This window comes from Cynocephalus volans, chromosome 8, assembly GCF_027409185.1.
Source record: "Cynocephalus volans isolate mCynVol1 chromosome 8, mCynVol1.pri, whole genome shotgun sequence".
NCBI classification, from domain to species: Eukaryota; Metazoa; Chordata; class Mammalia; order Dermoptera; family Cynocephalidae; genus Cynocephalus; species Cynocephalus volans.
The window spans coordinates 113,614,600-113,626,170 of NC_084467.1; the positions used below are offsets into that span (position 1 = coordinate 113,614,600).

Genomic DNA, 11,571 nt, shown 5'->3' on the forward strand with positions numbered 1-11,571 from the left:
GAGTAAGGCAATGGAAGACATGACTCTTGTACAAGAGCCTCCCCTCCTAGAGATTTTCAGCTTGCATATCCATCTCTCACCAGTCCAGCAAATATTTGTTGAACTTCTGCTATCTTCCAGCCACAGTGCTAGGTTCTGGGGACACATAAATGAGCTAGACACTGTCCCTGCCCTCACAAAGCTCTAATGACTTTAGGGATTAGGGATAAGGACTCATAGGAATGAGAAGCCACTCCCTCATGTTTCTGCCCCTTGATCCTCACATTGGAAAGATCACCTCCTATCTAACTTGGATTCTTATTGCTCTCTTAACCTTAAACCTAACCTAAAAAGCAAAGTGTTTTGAGACCCGTGTACACATTGTAATGGGAACATAAATTACCCTCTGCCACTATGTTCCTGGCTCCAGCCACCACCTTCTTTTTGTTCCTGAAAACAGCCCAGGTCTTTCCCACCGGTTGGTTTTTCACTTGCTATTCCTCTGCCTAGAACTCATACTGGAACTCATACTCCTGAGTTCCCATCAGGTCTTGGCTCATATGTCACCTTATCAAAGACACTTTCGCTACTGAAATTGTCTTACTGATTTAGTTGCTATATTTCTTTATTATCTGTTACCACAACAGAACATAAGCTCCTCAAGGCAAAGCCCTTGACTGTCATCTTATTCTTCTCTGTGTCTGTGTCTAGAATAGTGCCTACCTAATAATAGGTGCTCAATAAATATTTATTGAATGAATAAGTGTACAAATTGTATCTCTTTTCTGGGTATCCTAACCTACTCCAAGCACTCTTTGGTGCAAGTACTCTTCTCCTTTCTGCTTTCCTGAACTGGGAGCTCTTACACATTTCTGGTACCTAAAACATGAACTTGCCTCTATGCCCAGCTGCACCCCCACTCTCAGAAAGGATGACGTCCTCCTCTAATGCTTTTTCTGTCGGCAGATTCAGAAGGGTGGGGCCTGCCCCTTTAATCTGGGCCCCACCTGCTCTGGTCAGACAGGTTTGGAGACACAGGTACAGAGGGAGACGGAGAGAAATACTTGCAGAGCCAGCAGGCAGTTGGGCAGCTCCTTCCCAGACGCTGGGGACCCTCCACCTTTCTCCAGATGGAAAGTAAGAGGGTGTCTTGGGTCCAGAGGCAAGGGTAGGAGGGCCCTTGAGATGAGGGAGGGGAATCAGCTCTATCGAGAAGCAATGAGATGGAGGGCAGCAGGGAGGGGAGAAAGACAGGAGAGGAGGCATGGAAAACAGCCACAATTAGACCTAAAAGTCGGAATGGACAGACCCAGGCCCTGTGGAGATGGATGAGGTGGGCTAGTGAGGAGTTCAGAAACTGACCAGGTACCCAGACTGGAGATAAAAGAACAGGGTGCCCTGCAACTGCCAGTTCCTTGGGATAGATTCGTTGGTAAGACACTTCAGTTGCCAGGAGAGTTCCAAGCAGGGATCTGCAGGGAGAAGGGGAGATGGGACGGTAGAGGGGTAGCTTCCCTGTCCACAGGGAGATCCTCTGTGGGAAAGAAGCTCTTGGCAAAGTTCTAGACACCTCCTCTTCATTCCATTCCTGCATTAGGATGGCCATGAGTCCAGTGGTTTTGGTGGAGGGGGTAGAGGCGTGGGTGGGGGCTGACCGAGTCCATAGCTGCCAGGCCTGTGCCCCCTGACTCACCCTCTCCTGCTGGATGGCAGTCGATGTCAAAAGCGTGCCTCTGTTTCAGCTGCTCACTTCCCTCCTGCCTCCCTCTGTTCCAACACCTTCCTCTGCACCACATTCTCCCTAAGGTCCCAGAAGGGGTTAAAGCCTGTGACGACAACTGCACTGGAGAGTTCCAGTTCTGTGAACCCTAACATCCTAAGGACCAGAAGACAGGGGCTTCTGACAGAGTTTTCCTCTGTTCCCTCTAGGATGACATGACCTTGTGGTAAACCCCAGAACTGAGGCCCCAGGATGACAGAACCCGAGACCCTGGCCCTGCTAGAAGTGAAGGGACCTGAGGTCCCAGAGAAGAGCCCACCCCAGACCTTGGTCCCCAATGGCCGGCAGCCAGAAGGGGAAGGTGGGGCTGAGTCCCCTGGAGCTGAGTCCATCAGAGTGAGGTCTTCAGCTGAATCTCCCACAGCCAGAGAGGGGGCTGAGGATGGTCTAGACAGCACAGTAAGTGAGGCTGCCACCTTGCCCTGGGGGACTGGCCCCCAGCAGCCCAGTGCCCCATTCCCAGATCCCCCTGGCTGGCGGGACATTGAACCAGAGCCCCTTGAGTTGGAACCACCGGCCAAACCAGAAGAGCTGCCTGAAGATGATACCAACCTGTTGCCTGAGAAAGCAGCCCGGGCCTTTGTGCCCATCGACCTACAGTGCATTGAGCGGCGGCCCCAGGAGGACCTCATTGTGCGCTGCGAATTGGGAGAGGGCAAGCGCCGGAACTTCCTGCCCACCCGGGCCACCCACCCTGAGCCCACCGAGTGCAAGTGGGCTGAGGCAGTGGTGAAGCCACCTAGCCATTCCTGTGGGGGCTGCGGGAGCTGTGGGAGCCGTGAAAGGTTGAGGGCTGTGGCCTCTGTGGGAGCTGCCCTCATCCTCTTCCCCTGCCTGCTATACGGGGCTTATGCCTTCCTGCCCTTTGATGCCCCACGGCTGCCCACCATGAGTTCCCGCCTGGTCTACACGCTACGCTGCGGGGTCTTTGCCACCTTCCCCATCGTGCTGGGTGAGCCTGGGCCTTGTGAGAAGAAAGGGGGCACTAGGAAGTGGACTTGAGGAGGGCAGGGCCTGCCTGGCTTGGGGTGCAGGAGGGTTTCTCTTCTCTGGGCCTGGACCCCTCTGGCCTCCCACATGCTGCCACTCTGCCCATCTCCTCCCAGGACCACCTCAGCCCCACTGGGTAGTGCCTATGCCCTCCATGGGAACCCTCCCCCAGCTTTCTGACTGCTGCTCCTCCCTTGTGCCTATTCTGACCCTATGTGTTCCCAAACCCCACCCAGGGCTCCTGGTGTACGGGTTGAGCCTATTATGCTTTTCTGCCCTACGGCCCTTTGAAGAGCCACGGCGGGAGGTGGAGATCCACCGGCGATATGTGGCCCAGTCAGTCCAGCTCTTCATCCTCTACTTCTTCAACTTGGCTGTGCTGTCCACCTACCTGCCCCAGGACACCCTCAAGCTGCTCCCTCTGCTAACTGGTCTCTTTGCCATCTCCCGGTGAGTTGGGGTGTAGGGGAAGTGGGGGCCTGGGGGAGGTGATGGGGCTGGAGGACCCAGCCAATGAATGTCTGGAGAGCCAGGCTGACCCTTCTGGATTCTTTGTCAGCCCAAATATGTGCCAGGGAGAGATGAGTCCACCCTCTCTCTTACACCTTACCTCACCCGGTAGCAGGTGGTCAGTTCATATGTCTTCCCATAGGAAGCTGATTTCAGAGACACATATACCAACATAGAACTGGAAGGCTTTCAGGTGTCATCTAGATCAATGTACCCATTGTAGCCATTCCTCTGTGATACTCTGGTCAGGTAGGTTTTTTAGCCTCTAGCTGAACACCCCCTGTGACCAAATGCTCCATTCCTTATAAAGCAGTCTGCTTCAGTTTTTAAAGGTCCTTATTGTTAGAAAGTTCTTTTTCGGGCCGGCCTGTGGCTCACTCGGGAGAGTGCGGTGCTGATAACACCAAGGCCACGGGTTCGGATCTCATATAGGGATGGCCGGTTCGCTCACTGGCTGAGCGTGGTGCTGACAACACCAAGTCAAGGGTTAAGATCCCCTTACCGGTCATCTTTTTTTTAAAAAAAAAAAAAAAAGAAAGAAAGTTCTTTTTCATACTGTGCTAAAAACTTCTGCCCTGACTCTGACCTCCAGAATTGCCTATGACACATTTAGATACTTGACAACAGCTCTCAATTCCCCCCACTCTAAAACCCTGCTCCCCCAGTCTCCTCTTTGCTAAGTGGCCCTGGTCCCTTCACTGTCTTGGCTTTCCCTCTGCACAGGAAATACTCATGCTTGTCAATGGGGTGGGAAGTACCTTGGTCAAGGATACTGTCCTTCTCTTCATACAAACCAAGGCCATATTAGCTCCCATGGCAGCCTCATTATTCTCCTTTTGTTCAAAGTTTTCAGTCTCCTGAAATCCTTAGGGGTGTTTTCATGTGAATTACTGTTAACCCAAAAGGCATCTCTGAATTTCTGAACCCAAATGTGGGTCTTTCCATTTTCCCCTAATATATTTCCTCTTGTTACTTTTGATACAGGATTCCAGGTAGCTTTCACTTCTAAAATATTTTTCCTATTGAGCTAAAATTAGTTTTCCTGTTGCTTCTGATTGTAATCTAGTGGCCAGCTGTCCCACTAGCCTCCTGACCGTCACACAGCCTCACATTTTCTCTCAGTAGATTTTCCTGAGATAAACATGTTCCTGCTTGTATAACTCAACCTCCCATCTTGGACTCTTGGGGAATACTGGCCTCAGATAGAAGTTGGCTTAAGCCGTGAGAATCAACAGGGAGCTAAAGGAAGACTCATTGATTGTCTGGTCCAGGCTTCCCATTTCACAGAGAAGAAATCACACAGATTGGTGGAGAAGAGTTACTCAGATCAGTCAGCAACAGTGGTAGGACTAGAATCCAGGTCCTTTCTTCTCTGCCATGGGCGATTTCTATATGCATATCGTGCCTCAGTTTCATCATCTATAAAATGGATCTGTTGTGAGGATTAAATGAGTTAATTCGTGTAGAATGTTTAATACAATCTGGTACTTGGCAGGGGTTTGCTAAATGTGAACTTAGAATGCCATGCTGCCTCCTGGTGCACCACCAGCAGCAGTTACTCACTCTTCCCTCCCTTTCACAAGTAAAAAGAGCACAGGCATGTCCGTTTTGTAATAAGTGGTCCTTCATATATTGAGGAAGTTGCTTCCCCTTCCTCCAGTGAGGGGTGTGCATTTTTTTTTTTTTTTTTAAAGATGACCAGTAAGGGGATCTTAACCCTTGACTTGGTGTTGTCAGCACTACGCTCTCCCAAGTGAGCCGCAGGCCGGCCCGAGGGGTGTGCATTTTGAATGTATCTTCCAAGAGGGGAAATTTGGTTGTGGCTGAGCCATCCATCTGGGCTTCAAGCCCTCTTGAAGCTGGCTTCCTTACTCTCTCTCCCTTTGCCTCTCTAAAATAGCAGAAGAGGGGGTGATGAACAGGCTTGGGTTCAGGTCATGGCTTTGCTATTTCCCGGATGTGTGGCCTTGAGCCAGAATTACTTAGTCCCTTTTTCATCTGCAAAAGGGTAAATAAATACAATGAAACACACTGCAGCTGTAAAAGAATGAGGAAACTATATACTGATATAAAATGATCTCCAAGATATATTAAATGGGAAAAAAAATCTGACATGCAGAACAGTCTATATAAGTATGCTACCATGCTTCAAAAAAGGGAAAAAGAAAGCAAAACTTCTTGCTCATATTTGCATAAACAATCACTCAATGCACAAGAAAACATAATATTGGATAGGGTGGGGGAGGAGAATAGGGTGTGAATCAGTAAAAGGACGGAGATATTTTACTATACTCAATATATATATATATATATATATATATATATTTTTTTTTTTTTCTTTTAAAAGATGACCGGTAAGGGTATCTTAACCCTTAACTTGGTGTTGTCAGCACCACACTCAGCCAGTGAGCAACCGGCCATCCCTATATGGGATCCGAACCCGTGGCCTTGGTGCTATCAGCACCACACTCTCCCGAGTGAGCCACGGGCCGGCCCCTATACTCATTATATTTTGAACCATATGAATGCATATTGCCCATTAATTTTTTTTTTTTTAACCGTACGGGCGGCTGGCCGGTACATCAAAACTTTTAAATTAAAAACTGAAAAGGAAATAAAAGAGGGAGGCGAATACTATACTCATCTCACAGAGATGTGGGGAAGTGACAATTAAATACTGCGCTTACGTTATTTAGCACTGTGCCTGGCACTAGTGAATGCATACATTTGGGCTGTTTTTAGAAGTATCAGCCATTCCGCCGAATCCCATCTGCCTCCCTCCCTGTGTGTTCTCCCTGCCGTCAGCCCATTGCCGATCAACCGACGCGCTTGTCTCGAGAGGAGCACGACCCTTTTCTCGCCCCGCAGGCTGATATACTGGCTGACCTTCGCCGTAGGCCGCTCCTTCCGGGGCTTCGGCTACGGCCTGACCTTCCTGCCGCTGCTGTCCATGCTGGTGTGGAACCTCTACTACATGTTCGTGGTGGAGCCCGAGCGCATGCTCACCGCCTCCGACAGCCGCCTGGACTACCCGGACCACGCCCGCGCGGCCTCCGACTACAGGCCCCGCCCCTGGGGCTAAGCCGCTCCACCCTCTAGCCCTCCGGGCTAGCGGGGTGGGCTGAGGCCTCTTCTCCGAATCGAGTTGCGGACCTGGACTTTGCCCCCAGCCCTGGGACCTCGGTGGGAAAGACCCTGCTACTGCCCCGATAGGGCTCCCATCCAATCAGAGCCTGGATCCTGCTGTCCCCTAGCAGATGCTCCCTTTGAAGCCAGCGACAGTCTTAAGGGAGGGACAGTTTTCCTGCAGGGAAACAGGTGGACAGCCATGTCCCTTAAGGATGCTGAGGACACGAGGCCAGGACGAGGGGGAGAGGTATGGTTCCTTCCTGAGCAGCCTCCCACTACTGCCACTAGGGCTTACTAATGCTGCACTCTGCTGTGCTCCCCAGTTTCCTGTAAGGTTAAAAACCTGACATTTTCTGTGCCAGTGGTCTAAGCAGAGGACTTCCAGGAGACTGGAAATACTGCCCATGCCTAAGGATAGAGTCTGGGCATCAGATATAGGACTTTCACGTTTGGTGAAAACCTTCTGGGGGGGCCTGGGTTCAGGACCTTCCATGATTGGCTTTAAAGGGCTCTTTAGCCTCAATCAAGACTATTAAAGGTGCCTGAGTCCAGGGCTCCTGCCTCCTCCCTTCCAACCTATTTAGGCTCCTGTAACTTCCCATCTCCAAACTGCTTAGAAGTCACACCTTTCGGGCCGGCCCGTGGCTCACTCGGGAGAGTGTGGTGCTGACAACACCAAGGCCGTGGGTTCGGATCCCATATAGGGATGGCCGGTTAGCTCATTGGGTGAGCGTGGTGCTGACAACACCAAATCAAGGGTTAAGATCCCCTTACCGGTCATCTTTAAAAAAAAAAAAAAAAAAAAAAAGTCACACCTTTCCCAATAGGAAGAGAGGAGCAGACAGGCAAATCTGCCTCCCAGGAGAGAGAGAGAGAGAGAGTGTGTGTGTGTGTGTGTCCACACATTTGGTGGCTGGGCAGTGGTTGGAGGGCACAGTGGCTGATGTTAACCCAGTGTATGTGTGTCTGTGTAATAATAAATTACTGCCACAGTGTTCATTGGCCCTTTTTTCCTGTTTGCCCCCAGTCTCGAGTGTCCCTTCCTTCTTTGATTCAGACCACACCAGAAACCTCCCAGCTTCATATGGTGGAAGCTGGCTGGCAGGAGCTTGGTTCCATGGTGAGGGACAGAACTAGGCCTGGTGAGGAAATGGGGCCTCAAATAAAAACTTGTCTGCCAAGCCCATTTCTTAGCCCTCCCATTCCGTGGAGCCCCGAACCAGCTCAACAACACTCACACATTGAGAGACTGGAGCCTGGTGGGAAAAAATAGGTCTATTTCATGTTCTCCAGGGCAGTCAGCCAGTCAGAAGGCCTCTCATTTTGGCCTATGAGTCCCATCCAAGGGAAACGGGATAGAGACGCAGGAAGGCAACACCAAGGGGACCTTCCCTTTAGCAATAACACTGGCCCTGGCCCCTTCCCAGGGTATGAAAGAGGCCCCACCTAGGGGTCCCCAGGAAGTTGAGGCTGGTTTCTGAGGTTCTGCAGAAAAGTAAGATGGGAGGGGGGAGGGGCCGGCTGGAACGTTAACCCTCAAACTTCCAGAGGTTTGAGGCACAGCAAGGCAGGTCTAGTACTGTCCTTCCTTCCAGAGAGTTGGCCTCAATTTATGGATGAGTACTCTGAGTGCTGCTTGTGGCGCAGCAGCAGAACCAGGCCTCCCCCCAGCAGCATGAGCCCTGGAGCACCTAGGGCCACTGCCATGATGCCCAGGACTAGTGGGGACAACGCATCCACTGGAGGGGGGCCCACACCCAGGAGCATTGACCTAGAAGAAGCAGAGAGAGAGAAAGTGAGATAAGCAGGCTTAGAAGGGAAGGTGGGGAGACTCAGTCCTCCTCCACTTCAACCCCCAAACCTTTGGCCCAGACCCTGCCTCTCACCAGCTGAGGTAGTGTTGGTCCCAGTAGCCAGGGCCTGTGGAAGCCCCACACGTCAGATTGAAGGCACAGAAGTTGTTTTGGGACCCAAAAAAGGCTCGGACAATGGGTGACTGGGGGAGAGGATATGCCAAGGTGGGGTGAAGAAGGGAAGCTTGGCAGGGAAGGGCTGATTCTCGGCCCCCCTGCTTCTGTGAGAAAGCCACTGGTCGCCACTGCACAAAGCCTGATGGGGGGGAGCCCCACAGCAGCTGGTCCAACTGGGGAGAAAGGAAGACAAAGCAGGGTGAAGAGGACTGAACTCTGCCCAACCTTCTCTTCCCCATCTCCCAGCCTCCCTGTCACTGGTAGTGACAGGCAGTATGCTAAGGGCAGCAGGAAGTCATGAGTCCTAGCCCTGGTTCTAGAACTGACAGGCTATTTGCACGAGGACTCAATCTCTCCTCTGTAGAAAGAGGGAGTTGGACTGGATGAGCACTGAGTTCTTTTCCAGCTCTGCCAGCCTGCACTTGGCTCTCTCTTCTGGGCCCCCAGGCCCTTGCAGATTCCCATCTGCAGAGCATGATTCATACTGTGCTGCCTTCTGTCTGTCTCCAGTGAGGGCAGAGACTAAGTCAGGTTTATTAGCCCAGCACTTAAAGGAGTTGAAGAAAGTGTTGCTAAATAGTAAATGGTTGAGTGAATCTCAGGTTCTAATGGGGTTCCACCTGCGTTCCTCATCCATCTGCCTCTCCACTGGAAGCCTGACCTGGAAGACAGCAGGTGCATATTCATCATCGATGGAGTGCTGCTTCTGCATTGAGGGGCATTCAGGGCCCTGGCCCAAGGTGGCTACTTCCAGCCCAAACAGGGAGTGGTTTCCCCGGGGAGAGGCCCCAACCAGGGCCACCTCTAGCTGGCAGGTGTCCGCCGTATGCAGGAGGCGAGGAGGTTGAGCGGGTCTGCTGGTTCTGGAAAAGGCCTGGACCTAGAAAGGAGGTGGCACGAGAGGTGTAGGAAGCAGACTGAAGCCTGCTTGAGGGCCACCCCCACTGTTAACTCCCACCCTTATAAACCAGCCTTTCGAGTTCCGCCTGATTCCCTACCCACTTACCCTGAAGGCCAGGCTTCCATTGGCAAAAGCCCTGGTAGGGTCGTGTATGGGGTGGCCTCGAAATGTGGCGGTCAGGGTGGTAGGATCCAATGAGTCACTGATGTTGTTCCAGGAGAAGTCAGCCAAGGAGTATGGAAGATACGGTTTTCCTGGGGGCTTTGCTGCCACATCAGATATGTTGGTGCTGTCAAACTCAAGAAGCTGGGGGGTGGGAATGGGGTGGAACTGGGCTTGCCTCAGTCTAGCTTTCTCCTGAATCACCCCTCCCCCACACACCCTTCCACCCCCTGGCTCTCATATCTGAGTCTACTTCACCCATCCCCAGTCTTCAGTTCCTCCCACTAATTGGGATAAACTCCTTCCTCTCAGGTCTCCTCCTTGGTTCTCTCCCAACTTCCTCACCTTGGTGAAGACAACTGCAGAAGAAAACTGGATGCTGTCCTTGGGGAGCACCATCAGGCCCCCATCAGGCTCAGGGGATAGCAGGAGGCTCCAGTTGACGCTCAGGGTGCTGTGGGGGGTGTTGGTGGCCATCAGCACCACTGCTGGAGGCCCCAGGCTGCTCCACACATAGTGCAGTGTGGAGTTGGTGCCCACTGCCCGGATATGAAGCAGGTTCTGGGGGGAACCCAGCCAGCTAGGGATGACTTCCAGAGATACCTGGAACACGGAGTAGTGGAGGGTTGAGGGAACAGGATCAGGGAGAGACACAGGCAAAGAAGAAGCTTGAAGGTGGGAAATGCTGGGGAGAGGGTGGGACTCTGGGAGTCTAGGCAAGAGGAATGTGTGTGGGAGGTAAGGTACTCCTCGGGTAAGAGGCAGAGATGGGGTAGAGAGGGGTCGAGGGAATAGCCAGGACTGCCCTGACCCTGGTGGGGAGGAGGTCAGAGCACAGGGCTGGGAATGAGAAAAAAATCCAACATTGCCCAGACCTGCGTCACCCAGGACTGAGTCAGAGTCCAGACTTCATAAGAAGACAGGAAGCCCTCACACCCAGCCTACTCCACAATCCTGTCCCATGAGCTACGGCTGCCCCCCCACACCCCTGAGGTTAAAGAACACTTCTCTTTGCAGCCACTCTCCACCCCCATCCCTTGGTTGCCCCAGATTGCAGTCACTCTGCAAAGGTAGCATTTCCTGAAACCTCTATTGCTCTAGAGCCAGAGGCCTTACCTGGCGGGTCTTCTCCCCCAGCAGGCCGAACGGGGCTGCAGACAAAAGTAGACTCAAGAGGAGCATGGGGCTCAGAGCACAGTGCCCCCAACCCCAGCGGGGCTCCCCACAGTCACACATACGGCCCCAACCTCAGATGGCGGAAGAGACACAAGTGTCATGTGACTTGGATTCAGCTGATCCCTTTAAAGGGCGGGGCTACCACATCACTTCTTAAAAAGACCGCCTCCCTTAATCTGGATTTTGGCATGAACTAGAATAGAATCAGAAAGGTTGGCGGGCTGGCCGGTTAGCTCACTTGTGAGAGAGCATCATGCTGGTAACACCAAGGTCAAGGGTTTGGCTCCTCTTACCTGCCAGCTGCCGGAAAAAAAAAAAAAAAAAAAGGTTGGGAGTACGTCATTCTCAAATGGGCAGACAAGCAAGATATTCCATATCAGATGTGCAGACATACTCCCAGCCTCTCCTACCCAGCAGGTCCCACCGAAGTTACCCATAGTAACTGATGTCTGGATTCAAAATCCAAATGGGATCCCAATAATACAACTCTGTGGTAGGAATGTCCAGAGAGGAATCTGAAGGAATTCCGTGAGATAGTGCACTCGTTTTTTGTTTTTTTTTTGTCAATCTAATATTTATTGAACCCCCAGGTATGCAGGTTCTTGTCCTGAAAGAGCTCATAATTTTATTGTGGAGAAAAGATATCTCAGAAAATAGGATATGACAGCAATACATTTCTTTGTCAAAACAGGAAGGTCACATCTGGTTGAATGAAATTAGTTTTTCCTTAATTTTAAATTATTTTGACTATTAAATGCATATGAAATAAAATTCAAAGGTACCAAAGGGTATCATCTTTATTCCCCAGCAAATTAGTTCTTCCCCTGAGACAAACACCATTACTAGTTTCTTATGTACCCTTCTAAAGATATTCATGCATATTGAAGAATACTGTATATAATACCACACAATGGCATCCAAACAGTTCTCCAGTTTGCCTTTTTACTGATACACAAGGATACTTCAAGTGTTTG

At 51.3% G+C, this 11,571-nt stretch overlaps 2 protein-coding genes across 3 annotated transcripts; one reads left to right on the plus strand and one right to left on the minus strand.

The window, feature by feature from the left end:
* Nucleotides 1-1,032: 1,032 nt before the first annotated feature.
* On the plus strand, nt 1,033-6,341 carry TMEM79 (transmembrane protein 79). Its single transcript, XM_063107047.1, has 4 exons — nt 1,033-1,116; nt 1,909-2,711; nt 2,986-3,199; nt 6,128-6,341. The coding sequence occupies exons 2-4, from the start codon at nt 1,952-1,954 to the stop codon at nt 6,339-6,341; spliced, it is 1,188 nt and encodes a 395-aa protein (XP_062963117.1). The 5' UTR covers nt 1,033-1,116; nt 1,909-1,951.
* A 1,307-nt stretch (nt 6,342-7,648) lies between these two features.
* On the minus strand, nt 7,649-10,669 carry GLMP (glycosylated lysosomal membrane protein). 2 transcript variants are annotated; one of them, XM_063106263.1, is made up of 6 exons: nt 10,538-10,669; nt 9,767-10,024; nt 9,365-9,565; nt 9,020-9,238; nt 8,275-8,531; nt 7,649-8,159 (listed from the first exon to the last, which is right to left on the minus strand). In XM_063106263.1, the coding sequence occupies exons 1-6, from the start codon at nt 10,655-10,657 to the stop codon at nt 7,994-7,996; spliced, it is 1,221 nt and encodes a 406-aa protein (XP_062962333.1). In that variant the 5' UTR covers nt 10,658-10,669; the 3' UTR covers nt 7,649-7,993. The 2 variants fall into 2 exon arrangements, with proteins under 2 accessions (XP_062962333.1, XP_062962334.1); XM_063106264.1 differs by lacking the exon at nt 8,275-8,531.
* Between the last annotated feature and the right edge of the window lie 902 nt (nt 10,670-11,571).